The sequence below is a fragment of the Rhipicephalus microplus genome, chromosome 3 (genome assembly GCF_043290135.1).
Source record: "Rhipicephalus microplus isolate Deutch F79 chromosome 3, USDA_Rmic, whole genome shotgun sequence".
Taxonomy (NCBI): Eukaryota; Metazoa; Arthropoda; class Arachnida; order Ixodida; family Ixodidae; genus Rhipicephalus; species Rhipicephalus microplus.
Window position 1 is genome coordinate 97521515 of NC_134702.1, and position 25845 is coordinate 97547359.

The following is a 25845-nucleotide window of genomic DNA, read 5'->3' on the forward strand; positions in this document are numbered from 1 at the left end:
GATACGCCTCGAGACTACGCACTGCCTTGGACTCGCGGCGAGGATGGAACTTTTTTGTGACAATTGTGGCATAGTGAACAGTGCGTGGTCGTCCCCGAGGTGCTCCGGGCAACAAAAAACGAACCCCTTTGAGGTAAACGTGCGTGCTTTGAGGGCTGTGCAGTCAGTTGGCAGAAAACAATCTGCCATAAATGACATTTTTTCTGCGATGGACATTTCGCATCGAGCACTGCACCACAAGTCCTACCAGAGACTGCAAAGGAAGTACAGCCACCCTGCCACCACATCAGCTGCCACCCGCATTGAAGCAGAAAGTGCACAGAAGGTGCATGACATTTACAAGGACCTAGGAGGAGTGCCAGGCAACATTGACGTCATTTACGACGGCACGTGGATGACGAGGGGGCACAGAAGTCATATTGGCGTGGGCTGTGTAATCGAGCTGTACACAGGCTTGGTCTTGGACCACTGTGTCCTGTCCAACTACTGCCAAGGCTGTGCGGTTGGCCCCAAGCCTGGTGACGACAACTATGAGGAGTGGCTTGAGAAACACAAGCCACAGTGCCAAAAGAACACCGATGCTAATGCAGGCCAAATGGAAGTAGAAGCAGCTAGGATCATGTTTGAAAGATCGTTTATCAAGTACAAGCTTCGATACATCAATGTGCTCTGCGACGGTGACAGCCGTACGTACCTTGCCCTCACGCAAGACAAGGTGTATGGCTACATGGTGATTAAGAAACAGGAGTGTGTGAACCATGTGAAAAAAAGAATGGGCACTTCCTTGCGCAACCTTCTTGATGAGCACAAATCCAAAGGCCGAGGACTGAGCATGGGTGGCAAAGGCCGGCTGACGCAGGGCCTGATAAAGAAGTTGATGAATTATTATGGCTGGGCCATTAAGAGCCATCCCAACGATGTTCCTGGCATGGAGAGGGCCATCATGGCCACTTATTACCATGTAACATCCACAGACCAGGATCCACACCACGACCTGTGCCCAAGTGGGACTGACTCCTGGTGCCCGCACAATCAGGCATTGGCCAAGGGAGAGCCGCTGCCGCCTCACAAACATAAACTGCCCCCTCACGTGCGAGTGGCACTGCTGCCAATCTACAAGCGCCTCTCGAACAAAGAGCTCCTTGAAAGGTGTGCGCAGGGAAAAACCCAGAACGCTGTGGAGAGTATGAACAGCCTCATTTGGTCACTCCAGTCCAAGAGCCAGTTCGCCTCCCTTCGAAGTGTGGAAAGTGCAGTTGCAGATGCAGTCTGCCGTTTCAATGGTGGCTGCAAGAGTGCGCTGCAAGAGATCACTGCTCAACTGGGCTTCAATCCAGGAGACTGCTCTTTGCGGCGAGCAGCCGAAAAGGATGCCAAAAGGGTAAAGAGGGCTCAAAAGGCGCATTGTTCCACGACAAAGAAGCGCAAAACTGGGTTGCGCTCTACAGAGGCCAAGGCCACAGCATCTCAGGATTACTGCCCAGGAGGATTCTGAGTGTTTTAGGCATTTTGTGAACTTCCAAACAAGAGTGAACTTTCAAAGTCAGTTTTCTCAACTCTTGATTTTCGCCTATGTGCCTTCGCTAGAACATCTGTCATTTTCTAACAAAGACTGATAGAGTCGTTCTGTTTTTTGCACTAGACTCGGGAAGCCTTTAGCAGTGCAATAAAGCTTTATCTCTCTTCTTACTCATCATTTAAAATTTTTAGAACACATTTTATAATTACTGCGATGTGTGCGCAAAACAACATCCATGTTTTGGAAATTTTATTTATGGTTACAAGAACTAGAAAAATCAACTAATAGCTTCTTTGCACAAGTTGATGCTTTGGGAACATAATAATATGAAAAAATAATTTAATTTAGCAATAATTATCTCTTTAAGTGTGAAGAGCATTAATTAGTATAATTATGCTTGTAACTCAAAAAGTACAAGAGGTATTTGAAAACGGTTTTCATATTTGGAATCCTCACAATCATCCACATACACACACCAAATTTCATCACAAACAGTACATTAATAAAAAAATTAGTTTTACTTGCCACGTCCCCCCTTAAAACACATACATTACAAATTTTTTGTGAAAAAAAAAACTGTTTTCACTTGCAACTGTTTTAAAGCTATGTTTCATTTACTACGTACTTTAAAATACAGTAAACGAATGCCGCATCACGCTCAGGTTCATTATAAGCGGGCTTCGCTGTGTAACACCTTCGATAAACTGTCCTTTTGTTCTGAAAAGTCTGCAGATGCGGGCCCCGAGATTTGCTTATGTTGAAGACAGCAAAAGTAAATCCTCTAAAAATTCAGTCGCGCAGCAGTATACCAGAACATCGGGACTATGTTGATGCATGCTGAATGCCTTCACCGCCGTACATCAGCATTGTTCAGAAAGTGTTTTAAGAATGAGGAGGTGCCACGAGTTGCCAGGGGACACAACACGTTTTGTTCTTTAAAGGGGCCCTGCACTACTTTTTGAACGTGGTCGGAAAACGCAGCCAATTGGTAGTTGAGGCTTCCGAGAATGCACGAGCCAGATGGTATGACGCAGGACGTGGCCTGGAATACACAATAAATTCTCGAAGTAATCTGGAGATTGCTTTCTTTCTCTCGACTGATGACAAAAGAAGCTCAAAAATCATTCGTCACAGCCGTTTTATCAGCCAAGGCTGAATTGAGCAAGATGCCTTTAGTCGTTGCAAAGATTGCCGCGGGAGACCACGACTTGTCCACGCATGCACATGCGATCGCACTGAAAATCCGCGTATTCGAAGAAGAAAAAAAGGGCTCAAGGTCACAAGGTGCACATGGCAAAATTGCTGTGCCCGTGCTATCTCTCCCTGCTTAGCTTCTAGCTTTTCCTCGGGACAAGAGAAGAGAGAATGCAGTCGCAGCATACAACAAATCCTTGTAACTCTGCACGTACTGAACGGATTAGAAAAATCTTTGCTGCGGTGAATTAGCGAGGCAATAAGCTCCTTTAGTGAATACAATCTGTGGCTGGTTGACAAAGCTTTGCAGGGCCCCTTTAATTACACACATGGGCCTGCATTATAAAGTACAGAGTACCGATATGATCGCAGATGTCTAAGAACTTTACTGGCACCCGTGACAAGCTACGAAGCCTCTGCATCACTGAGAAACATTATACATTGAAACTCTATTAGGTATCTGTTGCCCAGAGCCATATTTATTAGAATGTTTGATAATTCGCACAAAATTCTGAGGTTCTCTCAAGTTTGAATTATCGATAGTTTGCTGCAATTTCATTAACCTGGTCGTGCATGAATTAAATAAAGGAAATTTAACAAATTTCACACTAAATGTGTTATTAGAGAACACAAAGATCATCAAAAAATTTTATTTCAAGTAATCAAGAGCCTTTGAATCACATTTTTTATTCACCATATGAGGACAACACGCTTCAAGCTAGCTTTAGTAATTTCAGTACTCCTGTAATAAATAATGCTCTAAAAATTATTGAGCTAGAACACTGAAGGAAACAACTAAACTAGAATTCTGACAATATTTCTTGCACGTTCTGTTAATGCGCTGTTGTTAGCTGAAAGCATTGGGGGCAGCAAAGACATGTTGCAGCAAACATCAAGGCAGCTTGTCTTAAAGGGGCCCTGAAACACTTTTTTGAGTAACCATGGAATTAATTCACTGGAAGAGCTTATTGCCTCACAAATTCAACACCGCAAAAATTTTAAGAATCCGTTTGTGAGAAACGGGGACCCGGACGTGATCGTATCGTCTGGCTGCGTTGACGGTCAAGGGATCAACTGAGCAAGCCAGCGCTCCAGTCTCGTGCTCGTGCCCACCGCCCCTTCTTTTTTCTTGATTTGTAACATACTCCAGCGGCCGGCAAATTGGCGCACGTTTTACAAAAGCTTCGAGTGAGTCTGCCAGGAGGTGTTGCACAAAGATGATGAATGGCTGTGGCGACGGCAATGAAACTTTGTGAGGCGGTGGCTTGTCTTGCGGCGAAAGCCGTCCATTCAAGCTATAGTGTTTAGATAACTTCACAATGACGTTTCATATCCTTAATGTTCTGTCTTGAGACCCAGTGTGCTTGCTTTTCTGCTTGGCGTTGCTGATAGCGTCGACACGATGCCGAAACTCGCGCTGGTGGCTTTTGTGCTTCTTGTGTCGCTTCTTGTAATAAGATGAGTCTGACTTTAGTCTGCTTTTGTAGACTCTGAAGACTTCCTGGTAAGGAGCGTTATCCTTCAGTTGTTGACGTTTCATGTGAAGCCTCTGCAGGTGCTGCGCGAATATGCTCCACTTGACCACTTCGGGTGTCAGGTGGTCATGATCGTGTGCCAGGCTCGCAGGTGCTTCTGATCTGGATGAAGAATCCAAGGTTGATGACGGTTCCTGATGACGGTTCCTGAAGGATTTTGGTTCTATCGGGCAGCGGAGGTTCGTCCACATGTGCTGTTGCTGATAGCACATTGTTGGTCTCCAGTACGGCATCTCGAACGACGGCATGCAACAAGCTTACGTTTACGGGTGCGAGATTCTCAGCCATGGTGGCGTATTTGGTGGCATCATTGAAGAAGTCTTCCGACGACTTGTCGATCACAGAGTGTCCCGCTTCGCGAGAGTCCTCGTTTCCGCCGGTTTTCTGCATGACTTGCGTGGCATAGTGCTGAAGCTGTGCGGTGTGGCACTCGTACATCCATTGCAGGTCTCTGGCGTCGGGCGCCATCTTTTTGTGATGTTCGGTGGCGTCTTAGACCGTCATGGGGTCCATGAACCTGGTTGAGTGTGGCTCGTAGTAGCGCTTCCACTCGCACTTCCAATTGTCGACTTCCTTGGGCTTGAGGGGAGTCGAACTGGAGATTCTACCACCAGGATCAGCTCTCGGGCGCATGTAGAACAAGAAGTAAAGCTCCACGTGTTGTGCACGAGCCATGTCCTGAAAGTTTATGGTGCCACGTGATGGACAGTTTATGCGTTCGCCCTCTTGATCTGGGAAGTGGGACTGCTTTCACAAGCTGTGGTTCAGACCGTGAGAAACCGGGTCCCTGTAGTCTATGCGCATGGTGCATCTGAGGTTTCCATTGGCAATCAAACTCTCTACAACGTACCTTAGTGACAAGTCTTGTACAGAAGCGCCGTGTATGGCGTGGAAAGCAATGGGTTTTTCTGCGTGTACCCAACACTCGTTGGAGTTGTAGCTACCGTTGAAGTCGCCAAAGCGAAGTTGCAGCCTGGGGCGATGAGGAGGCGAGAGGAGCTGTGAGGCTGGTCGCAAGCGAATTCGCGGCCTGCTGCGATGTCGACATGAGAGTGGTCGCTAAGCAGGTTGAAAGCAAAGTTGCGACTCGAGAAGGGATGGTGGCAGACCCTGCTGCATGATCTTGTTGTACCGAGGCGTTGTTGGTACGCTGTGAGCGTTCGTTAGGTTGTTGATGTCACTCAAAGAAGTTAGATGTCGTCCTACGCATCGGTTGCATTGCAGGGTTCTGTCGTTGCGGCAATCATTGGCAAAATGGTTGCATTTGCCGCAGCGAAAGCATAGGTGCTCTTCGTGAAGCCGCTTCCGCATCTCTTTTTGAGGTAGACGTTCGGTGCAGTCCTGGACAGTGTGTTCAGGAGAGGTGCACAGAACGCAGGGGTGCGAGTATGGAGATCAAACTTCTGCTGCTAAATATTTAGTGGAGGGCAAGGGTGGCTGTGGTGTCCGCAAGTCTCGCTGCGAAGATCTCTAGCCTGTTGACGATATCTGTTCCTCGAGACCGCTTTCTTCCCGTATTTCCACTTGCACTTTCATGAAGCTTAGGAGGTCTTTCACTTGTGACCGGGCTTCCTGGGATGCTGTGGCGTTCTCAGTTAGCATGGCTTCCTTCTGCCGTAAGCGATAGAGGATGCCAAGGTCGGGAGGTAACGCCTTCAAGAGGACGTTCCGAGACTTCTAGGGCGTTCGTGTGGCAGGTGACTTCATCATATAGATTTCGTAGCTTGGTGACGTCGTTGGAACTTCGGAGTGGTGTGACTGACAGCGAACTGTCGAGATGGTTGTTGACTAGCATGTCCCGAAGGCCAAAGCAGTTCGACAGGATTTGAATGACGACGTCATAGTTCACTTCGGTCAGGCGAATGCCTCGAATGGCTGACTTCGCTGCCCCAGCCAGGTATGCTAATAAGTATTGGAACTTGTCGGGTTTCTGGATCCAGTCGTTGCTGTGGATACTTGCTTTGAACTGGTCCCAAAATCTTTGCCAGTCACGTCTGTCTCCGGAAAAACTAGGTTTGTGCAGCTCGGGCAGCGCGATGCGAGAAAGCATCGTTGGAGTCGGAAGGCCGGGCGAAGGCAAGGTCGTGGCCGGCTGCGACACACATGCGAAAGGGTCACTGCGTGGAGTAGCTGTGACAGCGATGGATGCCGGTGGGGTACGCCGCGCAACCGCGCGGTTAACCCTTGCTTGAACGCAGACGACACGATCTTTGTATTCGTTGGCGATAGTCAAGTCAGCCTCCAGGTCCTCGCCATGTAGCGCAGCTTGACTCTTTGTTGACGGTGATGAGGTGAGCGTGTTTCGCTACAATGATGTCAATGACCTCCTGGAGCCTGGGAGCCGGGGTCATAGAGTCGGCCAAAAGGGTGTCGAGCTTCAATATTGCCTTGGTGATGGCGGTCCGGTAGAAGCCGCTCTGTGCTCGTAGTTGACCCATTGTCGTAGTCAAAGGCCAGACGACTGGGTGGGTTTTGGCACCAGAAAGAAGTGTGAGAAACGAAGAAGGGGACCCGAACCCGATCGTCTGGCTGCGTTGAAGGTCAAGAAATCAACCGAGCGAGCCAGCACCTCAGGCTCGCTCTCGTGCTCACCGCCTCTTCTTTTTTCCTTATTTGTAACACCGTTCAGTATGAGCGAGTTGCAAAGATTAGTCACAGCTGAAATCGCATTCTCTCTTTTTTCGTCCCGACGAAAGCGCTGAAAGCTAAGCAGGGAGGGAGGGAGGGGAAGGGAAACAAAAAATGTCACGCGTGCCTCGTGACCTTGAGCACTTTTTTTTTTTCTTTCGAATACTTGGCTTCTTCAGTGCGATCGCATGTGCACGCTTTGACAAGTGACGGCCTCTTGCGGCAAGCTCTGTAACGGCCAAGCGCGTCATGTTCAAATCAGCCAATGGCTGATAGATGGGCTTACTACGAGTGATTTTTGGGCTTATTTCGGGATTTGTCGAGAGAAGAGAAAGCACTTTTTAGCTTACTTTGATAATTTATTGTGAATTCCAGGCCGCCTGCTTCAATATATTTGGCTCGCGTGTTGTCGGGAGCCTCTACTACCGATTGGCAACGCCTTCTGACCATGCTCAAGAAGTGTTGCAGGGCTCCTTTAAGGCAGTAGGCAATGCCTCGACAGTGGCTGGCACAATTTGGTTCACCCTTTTTTTGGAAAATAGCGCTTGCAGTCGGGCCTATATTCTAGGGGAACATGCTGGAACACTCTACTTTATGGGCGCTGGGGAACGAAGGATCATCAGATGGCTGACTGTCGATTCGAGCTCTGTGCTGCTTCACTACAAAATAAGTGCCTTGGCGACACACCCTCGGAATTCACGTTGGTCCATATAATGCACCGCACCCCTGTTCCACCTCCGAAAAATCCAGGCGTTCACAACTGTTGCGTTGAGGAGGTGGGAAAAAAATTTTCACATGTCCTTTCTTGTTCCAAACATCATTTATATTTCTTGTAATTGAAAAATTCATGAAGTCGACAATTTATAAAATGCTGAATGAAAAATGAACATTAATTAGAGTGAGATGAGAGGTCCAAAAAAGTGCAAATTCCATCTCTGAACAGTCCCCGCTTACGAGACAGCGGGGAAAAGCATTGTTTCCTATGGTCTACAGAAATGACAGGCTTATATACATCCAAAAGCTCCCGCAAAAGTCCACCCACTTGCACCCTGAAAACATATTAAAATGCAACTGCTTTCAGCCAAAGCTTGGCTTTCTGTGGGCACACTGTATTCTGTGGCACTGCAGGGGAAGCTGCACCTTTCCTGCATTACGTCCTTGCTCGAGGACATCTTTTCTTCTTCTTTTATACCAACCATGTCTTGTCCACTTTTGAGAAAAGGGCTACAGCAAAAGAAGCTGGTATTGTTAGCGAGTTGTTCTTTGGTACACATACTTTTTATAGTTCAGAAGTGCGTTGCATGATGAGTACCGTATTTACTCGCATAATAGGCGCACCCCTAGTTTGATCGCGGAAAATTCGATTTTTTTTAATTCCGCGTATAATAGGTGCACCCCGAACTTGGCCGTGATCAGAAACGATTCTACCCCCCAGCGGTACAGTTGGAACGCGGTCCCCGTACCCTGAAGAAAAAAAGAAGGCAAATGGACGAGCAAATAAAAAAAATTCGAAGTGCAACGACCTAACCAACGTGTTTGTCGAAATAAAACTCGAAAAAAAAAAAGCGTCCATGAGCAAAAAAAAAAAAAAAAAACGGCTGTTCCATCAATTACTGATACCCCCCAAATCGTCGCGCTTTTTGGAGGTCACGTGTACAACGCCGGGGGCTCGATCGCCATCACCACCATCAGAGAAAAAGAAAGAAACGCCATTTTGCAAGCGGTGTGCGTATGTTGTGGTCGTGTATTGAGCTTTGGTTCCACCATGGGGAAGTACGCGAGCTACACGGCTGGGTTTAAACTGAAGGCAGTGCAGTACGCGCTGGAGCACGGCAACCGGGCTGCAAGCAGGCATTTCGGCGTTGGAGAAACTAGTATTCGGTACTGGAGGGACCAAGAAGAAAAACTTAAGGCGACGAAGAAGACATGACGGGCTTTCTGCGGTGCCAAGACCGGCAGGTATCCGAACGTCGAAGAGCAACTGGTCCGGCATATACGGGAGCTACGACAAGACGGCTGTGCTGTGTCGTTGGATATTGTGCAGACTGAGGCGTGCAGAATAGCCAGAGCGCAGGGCATCGAAGCAAAAGAGTTCAAAGCCAGCTCCGAATGGACAACTCGTTTTATGCGGCGCCATGGCCTCGCACTGCGAAGGCGGACCACCTTGTGCCAGCGCTTGCCCACAGCATATGAGGACAAAGTGGTGGACTTCCACAGTTTTGTTATAAAGCTCCGACAGCAGAAAGACTTCATTTTGTCCCAGATCGGCAACGCTGATCAGACCCCCCTTTCCTTTGATATGCCGTGGAACACGACAGTGGAGGAGAAAGGTGCACGGAGCGTCATCGTCGGAACGTCTGGCGCTGATAAACAACGATGCACCGTAATGCTGGCGGTGACAGCGGATGGGCGTAAGCTACCGCCTTACGTTATTTTTAAACGTAAGACGCTCCCAAAGGCAAAATTCCCTCAAGGCATCTACGTCAGAGTCCAGGAAAAAGGCTGGATGAGCGCAAAACTCATGGTGGATTGGGTGAAAACAGTCTGGGGTCGGCAGCCGGGTGGTCTGTTGTTGCCGTCCATGCTTGTCCTGGACAGTTTTCATGGGCACCTAGTAGACCGCGTACGAGATGAGCTAAAGGAGCTGCGCACAGATCTGGCAGTGATTCCGGGCGGCCTCACATCGATACTGCAGCCTTTGGACGTGTCCTTGAATAAACCTTTCAAGGACAATGTTCGAAGGCTGTACACCACCTGGATGGCTGGAGGACAACATCAGCTGACTCCAGGTGGTAAGATTAAGAGGCCGCCTGTGGAAATGCTGTGCGCTTGGATCGTGGAAGCGTGGCAGGCGATCTCCGACGAAGTCGTCGGGAAAAGCTTCAAGAAGACTGGTATCTCGAACGCACTGGATGCGAGTGAGGATGACATGCTGTGGGGTGCGGATGATTCGGACACCGAAAATGAATCCCCGCTCGGCGAGGATAAATGTGTGTTCTCCGACTCGGACTCCGAATAGGGAAAAGGAAGAACAGCTACGACTTTTGTGTAAATAAATTTTACGTGTGTGTGTGCAGTTGACGGCTCTCGCTTGTTCATTAAAAGGTACGTAGGTATGTTTGTTTTATGCTGAATTAATTGGTAAACGATAAAGTCGCCTTTTACTTGACAAGTGTGCAGATTTAAAGCGCGAAAACCAAGTTGGAAAAATTTTCGAAAATTTTACCCTGCGTAATTGGCGCACCCCTAACTTCGAGCCGGATTTTCTGAAAAAAAAGTGCGCCTAATATGCGAGTAAATACGGTAATTATACGCTTTGTTTTACGAACATCAGTGGCCACAAACAAGCCTACTCTCTGTTATAATCTGGCACTGTAAGAAAGGTCTACAAGTGCCATCTGTGAAACAAGTTGGGATCATTGGCGTGTCAGTTCATTACATCATGCCGCCGCTCGTGACTTGCTGCAAGTAACTAGATTACATTTGTAGTAGGATAAATATCTCTGTATGCATGAGAGGGTTAAAAGCTGTATATCGAATTATCTGGTAGATTGAACTACCGTAAAAGCCTGCATACAGATGGTATTTGCATATAGTCTGAGGTGTATTTCGGGGATAGCAAAGGCGATAAATAGTTTTCACCCCAATGTAGCCTGAGCACAGCAAACTTTTAAAAACGCTTATTCACACACTTAGTCAGCATTGTCTGATGCGCTCCATTCTGAAACTCCTTAGTCAAACATATCCTCCCCCACCTCATCTTCAGTGCCATCAATGGCACTCAAGATCAAGCACTTTTAATGGCTCAACGAACAAGCCCCTCGGAAATTCAGAACCAAGCTTCGGGATCCATGTGTACAACATTGCTGGCAAGTTCACTTTCAGCCATTCGGCAGGGGTCACATCCAGCTTTCCAGACCTCATCCACTTCATACGCATGCACTTGATGTGGTTTATATAGACACCCATCAAACTGCTGCAGCCTGGATGACCTCCGGAGCCAATGACAAGCGTGGTGCGTGGGAGTCGTGCAGCAACTGCTTCAGAGGTGACACCAGAACACATTGAGAACGAGTATCAATGAGAGCCCCAGTGCTCCACTGCACCATAACGAAGTCTCTTCAACATCAGAAAACGCTCCATTTTTGGGCTCCTGGAAACTTTTCGGGTCTGTGAAAACAAAAAGGGCTTTCTTCCGTTTGCCCCGATCACGAACGTTTTACTTGTCGATGACAAACACTCTGTGAGAGCAGTTACTGATGGTTTTCGTAACTAACAACATCTTGCTTTTGAAGGCAGTCGAATGCTCCTTTTTCAGTCCTCACATAGCATGTCACAATCGTCGCCATCAGGGAGGAAAATAAACGATGCGCTACCTGATGCAAAGGCCTCATGATGTTAGGGCCACGCGATGCCGAAACTGAAACTCGAACTTGGCTGAAAATTCTTTGGATTCGCATATAGTTTGGTGATGAAATTTCGCATCGTAAATATATGAAAAAAATTTCGGACTATGTGCAGGTTTTTCCGGTAATTCCCCCACCTGCACCTCTTTTTTTTTTTCTTCAAGAGTTCAACATATGCAGGTTAGACTGTAATTTGCAATTAAGTTGGCTGTCAACCCACCGTGTTACTAATTATTTGTATATTCCCACTTGTTTGCCCTTGTTTTGCGCGACTGCAGGCAGAAGAGACCCAGCAAAGCATGTATCAAAGTTCCTTCGACACGAATAGAGTGCACCACTGCCACTACCACCACTCTGCAATGCTTGCACAGAACTACCGGGTTTTCCAGGTATTCCAGGACGCCAGTGCGCAGTTGGATACAGTGCAGCTATCGTATCTCACCTTTTATAAAGTTACTCTGAATTTGCCCCTGCTTTGACCTCGCCTAAGTTTTGCACACACACAAAAAAGATGCACTGCACTAGTGCTATTTGCTTAGCTTGGCAAAACAAAAAAAACAAGCATGGGTAAATGTAAATCTTATGCTTAAATACTTCTGGGATATGTATATACCTAGTCTACCTAGTCATTGTATATGAAGGCACGATGGTAGCATCGCTCGGCCGTTGAAGGAGTTGATGCCTCTGAAGCGACTCAATGCTTAAGACGCAAGTTTTCGTAAAACGTTGCAAAGTGTGTGTATAAATAAATAAATATATATATGTATATATATATATATATATATATATATATATATGTATATATATGCACTCGCATAATGATCGCACTTTTCTTTTTCAAAAAGTTGATTCCAACTTCAGGATGCGATCATTACACGGGGTAAATTTTCCGTGAAAAAATATTCTGAGCACCGGAAACGCAAAAAAGTTCCTAATCAGAATTTTTACGGTAGCTATCATGAACATAACCAAAAATAAAAGTAAATTAAGGCCTACCTTTGTAATAAAATGCACGCATTACGCAGGAGCTACATGCATGTCACACTGCCCTTTTATTTTTTACCTCTCTGACCCCCTAACGTTCATTCAGACTCTAAAGCATCACTGGCGTCGGTGTCGTCGCTGCACGATTCCCTGTCAGAACCGGAGTATCTTCACTGTCCCACAGAGGGTCATCTTCCATTCTGTCGAGCGCGTTGGAAATGCCAGCGACAATTCATTCCTCCGCATGAAGCGTGTTCTCCAGCCGGAACTGGCGGGGAAGTCCTTTCTCCCTTTTTAATGTTGGGGGAACTTGCCAGATTTGGGTCCGCGGAAAGCCCATCACGTGCTGTTAGTAGCCATGAGCATGTCGCGCTGTTTTTTCCAATATTGGATCCGGATTTCGTCGACGCCGAAATGTCTGCTGGCAGCGCGGTTGCTGTGCTGTAGTGCGTTGTAAAGCGCCTTCAGCTTGAACGCGGCAGTAAAGCTCGCACACCGCCCCATGGTGAAACGGCGCTTCAACAGACTATCACAAAGCACACCAAAAAACAAACGTGGTCTCAGGAAAAAAAATCAACATTGCTGCGGGATGAACACAGGTCGACCAACAGGCGGCCGCCGCTGTAACAGTGCGGGATGTCAAAACAAACATGGCAGCTGACGGAGCGAAGCACTCCGTGAAGCAAAGCCACCGCATTTTTTTTTCTTCTTTGCGTCAGTTATGGAGGTTGTGAGTACGTCACACGCATCAAAACAGTTTCTTCCATCTACATAAGGAATGCTTTCATTTAAATCAGTAAATTTACGGCATTAGCATAGTGATGCCCGCTTTCAGATCACAGAAACAATGATAGGCGCGTTCAGCTAGACTTGGCACATGACATGTCGATGCGGAAAGTTCAGGGTGCAATCATTACGCGGGGAGAAAAAGAAAGTCGAATTTAGATGACAAAATTTAGGGCTGCTTTAGGGCCGCTTTTTCACTTCATTATGAAACTTTATTATGGAAGCAACAGCGGAACCTTGACTATATGTCCCCCTAGTTTTGTGACGACCCACATTTTATTACACATTAGTTTGGTACCAGCAGAACCCCAATCGAAATAATGTATTACAAACCTCAGTGAAACATTGCATTGAAATTTTATGCTGACCCCGTAACATACGACGACCCATCGATACCGACTCTTCTAACCCGACACACATGAAGTATTTGTGGATGCAAAAGAAAAACTTGCGAGCCCTTTCTTGCAGTTTACATTGATGATTAGAAAAAAAATGAGGGACTGATACAGGCACAATATGCAGGAGTTCTTGCTGCGCTATTGTGCGCCAAACTTTTTTACTTGCGCCATACTGCTCCTGACCACCCTTGGTGCGCCAAGCTCTTTCATCAGTGCCGTATCAACACAGCATCCGAATTTAGCCGCAAGGTGGGACAGCCATCAAGCCTCTGGCCGGACACAGGAATGAAACATCGTCTTTTCGGTTTCATTGAAACTGTTACAGTTTTTGTTTAGTAAAGGCTGTGACCGTTCCAGCAGCTGCTGCGATTCTAAGAGCGCGATCATGATGCAGTACCCATTATGGCAGGCATCAGAACAGATAGCTTGTGAACCCTTTTCGCTTTCAACGGGAAGAGACTGCGAGTAGAGCATCTGTCCCTGGCACAGCTGTATTCTCTTACACCGCTTTGTAAAGTAACACGATATCATATCTAAAAATATTGGCTGCCAGCCTTACAATTTGTTGCTATCGCATTCATTGCTTCGCCTGCCCGGTGAAGCTGCTCTGTATATATAACTAGACGGCAGTGTTTGGAAAAAAAAAAAAAAAAAGTCACAGCTTCACCTTAAGAGTGCAGCAATGAATCCGCCAGCAAGAAATTGGAATGTCACATGAAAATCGAGTTGTTCAGTACTTGCAGCTTGCTGCTGAAGCACAAGGAAGGGTGCGTCAAAAGAATGCCTCGGTATACACTAGACTTGCTCGAACTAACAGTTATCACAGTTGTTGCGCCATTATGTTTGAGAAACGCGCTGTGAGAGTTGACAACGCGCTGCCACAAGTCCCTGCTGGAGTGGTCCTCTTCAGAAGCTTCAGATGTTGACGAAGTTGGCCCCGCGAAAATAGTTTCGCACACATGTGGCCTGCCACATTGCGTTCACCATCTCCACAGCTGAATTCAGAGACATCTGATGCGGCAAGTTGGCTGCTGGGTGGTAACAGCTATAAGCAAACTCTCCACAACGCAGCACCTATAATAAGTCTTAAACGCACAGGTTATGCCAAAGCCTAGCGTTTGCACTTTCATCATTGTGTTGAGCAGCAGGAAAAGGTGCAGAAGGCTTTTTTCGTCCGCCATCCTCACTACACACGCACAACAGCAGTGAGCAAGCTGCACATGTGCAACATACAAGCCGGGACGTGTGGAATGGCTCTGGGACTGCTTCTAGCCAAAAAAAAAAAAGAAAAAAACTTCTTAATTCGAGCCAACGTGGCAGGCGTCGCGGAGTTGGCGATGCGGGTGAAGGTGTTGCGATTGAGTAAAGAGAGGGAAGCGCAAGGCGAGAAGATGACCTTGAAAACCAAAACATGCAAGAAGCAGGTCTGGTAGCTTGCTGGAAAAATTCACGAAACGTGCAACACGTGCGTAGGAAATCTTGAGAGAGCGGCCTGCACATCATAGTCAAGGAATCGCATCTTGGTGTCGGCAGGCTTGCACGGCCCCACCGACTTTATTATTTGCGATTCATCTCGTGTAATGACCCTTATAACCTTACTGCACATGTATGAAGTTTGAAGTGGGCGAGAACAGATACAGAATGCCACAGAATGAATTGTGAATCATCGAAGTCCGTAGGGCAGCGCTAGCGTGTGCACTGGTACGATGCGACACCGATCCAAACAAAAGATAGATGCTAACGTTTAAGTACAGTGGGCAGCCGACTGCCGATGTTGTTGGCAGATGTTCTGGTCATTATAGGCTGGCGACGCCATCGATATTGTAACAACACCAGCGATGAACAACTGAGGGGAGACTAGTCAGCCAACCGGTCTTCGAAACATCGGGGGCAATGGGAAAACACTGGCCTCGTCTGTCGATGCGGGGTGCTTGGAGTAGAGGGGGAACAAAGGACGGAGGGGTGCGTGACAAAAACGGTCTGGGAGAGCGACAACAGGAAAGCTGGGTCGGTGTTAACAATAAGAATCTATGAGCACTTCCTTGATGGCTTACAGTGTTCAAAAGTAGTGCCCCGGGAGTTTCCAAAGTGAACTCCGTTCGCTGCAACCAAAAGTTGGCGATTTAGACGTTTGTTTTAAGTGCGATTTTGTGCCATTGAAAGAATGTATATTTCCATGGTCATGCGGGCATTGTTTGTTTTAAGCAAAAGTTTGTTTATAAGTGGGGCCGTTATATGTAAGCTGGACGGTACTAAAAAGTTACATTCTCACTGCAAGATGAAACAATGCATGCAATAGCAACAATTTGGAGCATTATATGGAGTAAGGCAGGCAGCTAACTCTTTTGGATTTAGTGTCATTCTATAATACGCTGGTTTACAAGAATACGGCACTCCAGGAGAGCAACACTTTTCGCTGTCTCTTCGCGATGAAGAGTGCTGCACGTTGAACTGTATGCTAGCTGCCCACTGATAGCTGTCGAACCAGCGTGCACGCCAGCTTTCGTGATCATGCCCGTTGAGGCAAAGTTCATAGTTGCTTCTCAAACGACCCCCCCCCCCCCCCTCACCTCTATGCATGCTCTTTCAAGACTGGCGGAGTGCTTCCTCTATGCTTTTATTGCAGGCCTCACAAGCGGGGAGATGGTACAGTGAAATTTCGGTAGAACGAACACCATGTTAGCGAACTTTTCAGAATAACGAACTTTTATAAAAATTCCGCGCCGATCACTTATTGCTCAATGTAAAATATTTCACTACTACATACTTCAGAATACCAAACTTTTCTGAATAATGAGTGCTAATTTAGTTCTGTGGTATATTAACAACGCTTCAGTACTTTCAACTCGTGTTCTGAAGTACGTCTCGACCACCTGTGCTGTACGCAAGCAGACGACAACAGTGAACGGACGCCTTGCTTCTCTGAAGACAAGCGATGGTGCGGAGGGGAAACTTTTCTTATCTTTGAAACGTAGACGCTGCAGGTTTGCAAGCGCAGAGGCGAGGGCGAGGGCAACACGAGAGGGCAAGGTCAGCGAGGCAGAGTGGGAGTTGTGGAGCAGGAAGCATGGGCATTAAAAACCTGAGACAGCGAGGGAGCAGAAATTGAAAATTGAAATGCGAAGAATTTTCTTTTTTAGCTCTTTCTTTTCTTCGGAAGAGGCAATGACAGCCGTGACGCTTTGATTTTTTAAAATCTTTTGTGACTTCTACATGTGCTCTAGGAGGCCTTGTCGTGTTCATCTCTTTTCGGTGATTACTACACCGAAGTAAGGCATTCGTGCTGCGGTGCTACTACAATGAGTTCATCTCTACTTGCGATGAAGAAGCGAAAGCAGTTTTCGCTAGGCGAAAAAGTAGATATTTTTCGGCAACTGGAAGGCAAAAAGCAGGCTGTTGTTGCGAAAACTTGGAGTGGCGCGTTTCACAATCGCCACAATCCTGAAAGATAAAACAAGATAGTGATGTGCCAGGATCAGTCGCAACTTGTCCCCTCAAGGAAGCGACTGCGGCTCGGTGACTTCAAGCCAATAGACACTGCGGTGCTCACATGGTTCAAAGACGTAAGAGCCTAGAACGTGCCCATGTCGGGCCTACTGATTCAGGAGAGGGCCCGACAACCACAGGAATGTGGATGGGCTGAAGGCCTTTGCGCTGCAAAGTTTGTGCTGCATGCGTCGAAAAAAAAAAAAAAAGGACTTCTTTAAGCATTTTTTGGTGTTCACTTGAGCATTTGTTTTTTTCTTGTGAAAAACGAGTTCGAGGACCCATTGTCGCAAAGGTAGGTCATTTTGGCTGGTGGAAAATAAGTATTTGTGGTTAATTTTGGGCTTTCACTATAACGACCTTTCAAAATAACGAACAAATTGCCACAGCCCCCCCGAAGCTTGTTATACCGGCATTTCACTGTACCGCATGTGCTCCGAAAGACAGAGGTAGGTCGGCTCGTTTGATCTCTGCTTCAGTTGGGTGCGCTGCCCCAGTTTGCGTGCTTTTACACACAGGTAGAACATACAATGCCCGGGTGTATGTTATCAATTTGGATTTTATAGGGTACTTGATGTTAAGCAGAAAAATATTGTAGTGTGTTTATATAATTCCTATCACAATAAGGACATTAACAATTACGTTAAGTGAGTAAAAATGCAGCATTCGACAAATGCTGCTGTACAGGTGCTGTGTAACAGGGCTGCATCTGCTCTGAATGTTTTGACTGCCAAACTTGCTGGAAAAGGTCTTCCTGGCTTCTCCAAGCCTGCTACAAAAGGCACGTTTGCTTGCTCAGAGGACTGCTTCCGAACCCATGAACCCTGTTCCACTCCCTGACGCCACCGACAGACACATTTCACACTTGATGCATCTACTGCTTCGTGTTGCCGTCTGGAAAATTTATTATCCTGCAGTTCATTTTCTTTTGTGGCCCAATTTTCCTAGATCTAGGATCGCTAGAATTCACTCAAGCAGTTTGAAGGGGTATGCTGATGCACAGCTGATGTAGAAGCCTAGCTCCAGTTCCAGCCCCATACAGCTGTACTGTGTACATGTTAAGATCCCCTTCCTGTTGCGCGAGTAATCAAAGCTACGACGGGTTTAGGCGAATAAGGCTGCTGGATATGTAAAAAAACAATTATTTGTTAGGTTAGCTATTGCGCGTAAACTATGCGTTGAGAAATCGTCTGCTCTGTGCACAAAACAAGATGGAGCTTCTTCCTTCAGCCGATAAGCGACTCACCTGTTCACGGGATGATGACAGCACTAATCTGATGCCACTGTTTCTTGCTGTGTGCGGTCGAGCAATGCTTCACACTTATGACCACCATTAACGTCAACACTAGTTATGTATAGAAAAGGCAGGTTACTACGGTTTTATCTTTGATGTGTCTACTGGTTGAGTTGACATCACCAGACGCTACTGCATTCAAGGAAAACTTGTCTTGGAAATGCTGTGGAAGCTACAGAACCAAAGCGCAGTCCTGCTGGTGGGCCGAAAAATAATAGTATCCAATTTTAGTGGTGATATTGTCATTTGCCTTGCTCAAATAAAAGCTTGTTTTTCATTATGAGCCTCAAACAGTTATATTAGTCATAGGTAGAATTAACTTATTAACTTTACAAAAATATCTTCAGTTTTTTTTTTTCATTCCTTGGAGAGCACTATCAGAGAGCAGTTCTAGTTCTTTATACTGGGGAGCCTACATCACCACTTTTGTTAGGGTAGAGATATCTCAAAAGGTGCTCTGAAAAAAAAAAAATAATAACTCTGCCAAAATCAACGGGCTGTCAGGCACGCTTTGCCAGCTTCCGCGAAATTTAGCATAGTTTTTCTGTGCACCACTATTTTGTGGCCAGCCCTACCTCCTCCCCCCCCCCTCCCCAGATACTCGTAATCCAGTAAATTTTCAAAAGCTTCTATTCAGGCTTAAACCTTATCAAGGCAAAATCCTTTGATACGTCGGTCATGAAATGTCCAACGTTCAGCATCGACGTCAACACGGAATATTAGACGCATCAAGCGCGAAGTCGGTGGCGTCGTAGAGCGTCGTCATCAACACGTAACATGCAAAGCTCGAAACGTTGCCGTCTGTCGGGTTGTCCAGCGTCGCCGTCAACACTTAACATGCATCAAGCTGAAGCGTAACTGGTGGTGGCGTCATTCAACGTCGGCATCAACACGAACACTTAGGTGCATCAAGTGTGAAATGTAACCGTCGGTAGTGTTTAGCATGGCTCGTCCGTCCGTCTGTCTGTCCGTTCGTCAGTCAGTCAGTCATTCCGTCTGTCCGTGCATTTTTCTGTTCGTGCGTTCATCTCGCCATCCGTCCGTATGTGTGACCGTCTGTCTGTTTGTTCATCTGTGCATCTGTCTGTCTGTGCTACGATGTGGCCGTTCGTCCGACAATTCGTGTGTCCGTCCGCTTTCTTCCACTCGTCATCATTCACCTCTAGGATATGTTGTGTTTTTTTTTTTTTGTGCGCTACCTAGGACTTTAATGTATCTAATTCTATTTGTTGATGCCGACGCTGGACAACACCGAGGGTTACATTTCACACTTGATGCATCTACTGTTTTGTGTTGACGCCGATGCTGGACGCCACCGACACACATTTCACACTTGATGCATCTACTGCTTCGTGTTGACGTCAACTCCGGGCCATATTCCCAAGTATGAAATCCAGCCACGCGTTCGCACATGCAGTGCGGGCCACAATATGGCGCGATAGTGCAGCATTGTCGTCTGGCAACATTGTGTTTTGGCGGCCGAAGGAGCGTTGGCGGCATGTAGTGGGTCAAAGGCTGACACCACGCTTAAACAGGCGCTCATGTAGGCTCCCTAGTTACACTCCTATAAGCAGGGCACCACGTTCCCTTTTTCTCACGAGCCTCTGCTTCGCTGTAAGTGCACTGGTCTTTCTTATAGGTGGTATTCACCTCCGAGCAATTCTGTGCCCCTACAGCCTACGCTTCGGCTATCCGCACAGCATGCGGGCATTGCGAGGAAGGCACTACTACCGGCCACCATGACTACGGCAACGTACACGTGTGTGCCTCTGCGCGACACTAAAGTTCATTCGTTTTTTGCACCCACCATCTGCTATCAAGTTTAATTGTGCCGTATTTGTGTGCAGCCATACCACAAAATGGATGAGTGACAATCCTGAAAACACAAAACCGAGCAAATTTTATTCCTTGCCAAATGTTATTCGCGGTCATGTAGTCGTACACTACATGTTGCAGCGAAGCGTCGTGGCAAGTGATTCAGCCGTCCTCGCCAGGCTGATTTTAACAAGGCTGCGGGGTAAGTGCAGGAGAGTGGTTCATCTGCGAATGGAAAACTCGGTCAAGTGCAGATTCTGGCAACTTTTAGTAATTCAGATACGAACGAAACATGAAAATAAAGAGATCACAATAGCCCCGCCGTGGTGGTCTAGTGGCTAAAGTACTCAACTGCATTTCCGATGGAGGCGGAAATGGTGTAGGCCCGTGTGCTCAGATTTGGGTGCACGTTAAAGAACCCCAGGTGGTCGAAATTCCGGAGCCCTCCACTACGGCGTCTCTCATAATCATATGGTGGTTTTGGGACGTTAAACCCCACATATCAATCAAAGAGATCACAATAACGCAGTAAATGCAGTCAGTTTCAATGCCTTGGCAGAAACACAGCGGAGTACTTAATGTTATACCACTCATATGCGTGGTACACTCCGAGTTTAAATGGAAGGCACACGCTTTTGTTTTTCTCGGTAAAGTGACTTGGCTCAGTACACTTGCGTCAAAGCACACGTGGCTTGGTCAAGTGAATCATTCAAGTAATCATTCGATTAATCAAAGCTGTGGGTGAGCCAACTTCGTCAAAATTTCAGTCTCGTGTGCACTTTCTCATAATATAATCTGCCCCATGCAATGGTGTTCTCGCGAGCGAATTCGTAAGCGCTGTTAAGCCCGACGCTTCAAGAAGATTTGTAAAACATCGCACTAGTATCAAATTCACGGGTAAACTGGACTTATACTTTTGCGCCCAAAGGGACACAGTCACCGTAACTTTTTCAGCGAAGGTTCGTGGACAAACCCACTAGTCAAGTATCCAACGATTTCTTGGTTTTGAGTCGTTCGTGCGTCACAAAACTTGTCCTATATGCACCAAGCAGTCTGTTATGTCTCAGAGTTCCACCTTCGAAACAAATATGGGGTCAAATACGGCCTCCTCGCTCTACAAAAAGAATGGGTCAACGCACACTGCAGCGAGCTACCTTGTCCGTGTATTGCTGTTTAGCATCGGTGTCCAGTTTCTCTGCGTACACGCTCAGGCAAGCCGAGAACGCATAGCTCATGGCTGCAGCAGCTTCACAAATGGTAAATCTAGCACCTTCTAAATCCAAATGAAATAAAACAAAAGCAACGTGCCCGCATTGACTTGTGTGCACCTGAAGGAACCGCTAGACTCAACTGCCGGTGTGCCGTCGGCTGCCGGTTTGGGGGCCTTCAAAATGGTGGCCACATGGTTGCCAGCACAGCTTGTGCACTTCTCGTGCCGCGCCCGCCAAGCTGACGTCACGTGAATACAACCTACATCCATCTGACTGCTATGTCAGTGTCTCTTATGTTTTAGCAAGTACTTGAACACTATTCTTGAGTGTTTGGGGACTGCCTTCCTTTCGTGCAGCCTGTCCAGTGCCTGGAGGGTACAGCCGAGGCCATGGCCAGAAGTGGGGCCAATCTGGTGCTGTGCCTGCCTGACGAATCGCTTTCGCTGGAGGTAGGGGCCTCTGTGCAGGAAGTGCCTGGTGGCTGGACCTGGGTGCAGGACCCCACGTCGGCTGCTGCAGCCGTCGCTGTCGCCGGCGATGCCACAGCCCTCGTCCGGGCCAGTGCGCCCATCGTGGTTTCTGGCACGCCCACACTTGCCACTGCGCCTGGCGGGGAAATGTTGTTAGTGATGGACTCCTCCCCTGTGGAGGATTCGGTGGGCTTGGCCGCCAAAAGCTGGTTCAACGACTCCGTGATAGCCACCCAAGCACTGTTAACGCTTGAGGGCCACAAGTGATTTCTGGCGCGTCATTGTTTTCTTTTATTTCTTTACTTACGAGGGGATGGGTGTGACGAAAAAGACCGGCGCTTTTCAGTCGTAGGGACTTCTGCTGGTGTGTGATGAACTCCTCCTTGTGGCATAAGTGAGCTCCTTTTGGACTTGTTGGTGAGACAGTGACCTATCGAATGTTAGAGTGAAACTTGTTTTGAAGTCAGTTTTGCAGTTTTTTGTTTCTCTGAAGAAATGCATTCAATGTGAATGTATCAGGAACAGTACGAGTGCCACCATTCGAAGCACTGCTAGCTTTGCGACGAAGCTATATGTAATGTTGATGCCAAACATTACTCTTGCTTTGCTTTCTAATACTATTGCTCTCACAGCATTGCCAAAAGGAATAGCATCCATTGCAATTGCAGGTGGGGTCTGAAGAGAGCTTGCACTACTGTAGTGTCGGTCACAGAGTGGAATTTCATTAAGAGTTCATGGATGTTTTTATGAGCACCACTAGCAGATTTGATAGCCTAATTAAAGCTTTTCTATAAAGGTTCCGCTCACTGTACATAGTTTCAACATGGTATGATCCTGGTGTTAATCGAACAAGTTCAGCTTTGCCTTTAGGAGAATGCAGGTAAGATTGCACTCATCTCAGCATTGATGCCACCTGACTACTTCAATGTTCATAGACTTCAAGTCGCACAATATTGTAAAGGCAAGCTTCAGGCTAATTTAGTGTTCCAGCATTTCAGTCAGTCACTTATGTTTGCTTTAGTCCTGGTTGATTAGGTGCAGTTAAGATTGAGAATTATGTGAGGATATGGTCAATGCAGAAGCTTTGGCCACCCTGTATGAGTCAGCTTGCAAAAGTCTGTAAAACAGAAGTACATTGGATTGTTGAAAGACATCCGTGGAGTTTTGTTGGGACTTCGGTATATTGATGTACTAGTTGCCATTCTTGGACTTTCTGATCACTTCGACTGGCTGGATCTTCTTTTTTCCCTTTCTAAGCTCTGCTCTTACGTTTCCATGCTGGACTCCCATAAAGTTGTCACAAATTGTTTGATTTTTTTTTTAAGGCAGTTCTATGTTTCGGTTCAACCACATGGGTATCGGATGCCTAAGAGTTGCTGGGTGAATATACCACCAGCCTTACATTTCGAGGGCCACATTTTAAAGGGCTCTTTCAATGAAGGCAAGCAGCTTTTATGTCCTTCCGATGTTTAAAAGCCACTTCAGCGCAATGTTAATTACTGGCTCCACTTTTCTGCTATGTCGTTGCGAAAACGTACCCCTCAAAACAACTTCAGTTAAGCAGTGTGGCTGCAGTTATTGCCAAAGCAGAGTAACTTTTGGTTTTTTGGCAGTGCCAGAAAGGCATTCTGGTATGCTTTTGTTTTTTGTTTTTGTTTTTTGTTTTTGTTTTGCATTGTAAGTCGAGACCAAGACTATGCTACAAGGAAGTGTTTATATCCAGGCCAGCGAGTTTTTCTACGTTGAACAAAAAGTAGTGACCATGGTATTTTACTGGGTCTTTTGTCAACCTTGTGCCAGCCTGTGTGTGGAACCATCAGTTTAGTGTCAAACCAAGTGTGTGGATTCCTTAGACACTCAACTTAGTGGTCTAGTATTCGGCAGCGAGATGTGCACTTTTTCTACTACGGTGCTGGCAGCCAAATATCCACATTTTCCTTGTAAAAACTGCACCTACACTGTTTGAAAAGTGTTGCAGCAGACTTGGTCACTTGCCGATCAAAGTAAGGTTTGCTAGTTTACTCGCGGTGGCCTTGTTTTGTTTTTTTGTGTGCGTCACTGAAAGAAAAAAAGTTTCAGGTATTATGGCTAACAACGTTCTTTTTTTACTTGTTTTTAAAGCCATATTTTCATCTGTTACGTTTTGCAGCCTTGTATTTCGCTTTTGCAATGCACTGTCTGCTTAGTTTAAATTCTATATTAGAGTCAAATATCTATATTGTGTGTTTTTATTGTTCTGTGCATATTTGCACACATAAGATGTGCAGCTCTCCAGCAGTGCTTCTTGATGATGGAGTCATGCCGAAATTTATACTAATGTGCTTGAAAAGCAATGGTTCTGAGAACGCTGTTCAAATTCAGAGGGAGCCGTTAGTGTGTGGCTTTACATTTTTGACCGTTACTGAGAAGGTCATCAAGTGCGAGTGTGTGTTAGAAGTGAGAGACTGGAATGTTTTGTTGCAATGTATATGTCTATGCCATGCACAGTAAGACGTTACCGTACTTCAAAGATTCTATGCATGCTGAAAAATAAAGCGTGACAGATCTAACAATGAGTAGAGCAGTTGCGTTCAAAAGTCTAGAGAAGATTGCGTACAGTTCATATGATGGCATTGTGGTTTTTTTACACTCCACTGTCCTTGTTGAACAGTTGTCAAGTAGCGTGAAAAAGGAGTGTAAAGCATAGATTGCCTTTATGTTGTTGGAGAATTCCTGTACATAAGAGGCACAGTTGACCTGCTTGTGCATGTACATAGAGTATTTTCTTCATAGATTGAATAAAGGATTCACTGAACCACTGTTCTGCGTACTTTGATGCCTTACGCTGCATGCAGTCAGCATATTGCTGGCGAAATCGGTGTGTCATTCGGAGGTCACAGGTGTTCGGTTTCTGCCAGCGGCATTCGTGAACTTCACATTCTCATCATAATTGCTATAAATAACTTTCTCTATACTTTACATGGCTTTTTTGTTTGTTCTAGTTAAGTGTGCCATGACTCTGTCACCCAATGATTTGTGATTTCCAGGGCCAACTACAAGTAGAGGGAGGGTCTGTTATGGCTGTACATGTCTGAAAAGTGGGCTGTAAAAGAATATTTTGCTGCAAAGCAAGTCGCTGGTAGTCATCATCTCTTAACCCTGCCGGTTTGCCTTGGGATGTGTGACGACATGTGCAGCAAGCAGCGGAGCCATCGTCTTCTACCGAAGTTTTAGCCACAGAAAATCGTTCTGTTTCAGTGCGAAGCTGGAGAAAAATAATATACCTCGATATCATGTGCGGGTAACCCCAAAGCAATTATCATTGGCCTGAATTATAGTGAACTTGAGTATATTCCAGTTCACTAAACTAGAGTATATTCTACTTCACTATAGCCTGAATGCAGACTCTCACACTGCTACATATTAGTTACGTCACGACTCGTGAGTGCGCCAGTGTTGCCCAACTCTCGGGTCACTCGCTTGTTAATAAAAACATTCGGCTATAAAGTAAGCGCACGACCGAACGCGCTGTTTCGCCAGCTTGTTTGTGAATGCATGCTGCAGAAGGATGAACTCGTGTACATAACGCAGATAATGGCCGAAAAGTGCCTTTTGTAGTTTGGTACCGGCTTTCAACCACGGAGCCATTATAATAGACGCTTTTAGTTGCGCGTACGTAACGAGCCCACGTACGCAACACAGCCGCAGGAAAGAACTGCGCATGTGCGGTATGTAACGTATCGATCCCAGAGATGCGCGCGTACGCCCGTAACAAAACGCTGCGCACGTAATGCAACGCGTGTTCTCGCGAGAGCTCAAAGAAACAAAAAAAAAAATACCGCAGTTTCCCGAGTGGGAACACTGGTTAGCATGCGGAGCATATATGTTGAACTGTGATAAATGTGGTTTGTAATTTGCGACATGCGTGTGTGTTGAGTGAACACGAGTGAACACGCACGCACGTATGCTGCGAAAGACGATGTTTATTGATGAGACGCTTTGGGTATTTTGAGCAAGATGGACGCTATTGGAAGGGACGTCAGTAAGTGTCTATGCGGATTCGTTAGCATACATTTTCACCAGCGACATCGGACGTGGAGCGACCGCACAAACTAACCGACGAAGGGTGGCGCGCCCCGA

At 46.5% G+C, this 25845-nt stretch overlaps 1 protein-coding gene across 1 annotated transcript in view; it reads left to right on the forward strand.

Moving 5' to 3' along the window:
- Positions 1-24525, forward strand: part of LOC119172261 (uncharacterized) — a 32150-nt gene extending 7625 nt beyond the window's left edge. Inside the window, exon 3 of the mRNA XM_037423307.2 lies at positions 21613-24525. Within this exon, the coding sequence (XP_037279204.2) occupies positions 21613-21993 (381 nt within the window). The 3' untranslated portion in view covers positions 21994-24525. The remainder of the gene's footprint in view (positions 1-21612) is intronic.
- The last annotated feature ends 1320 nt before the right edge of the window (positions 24526-25845 follow it).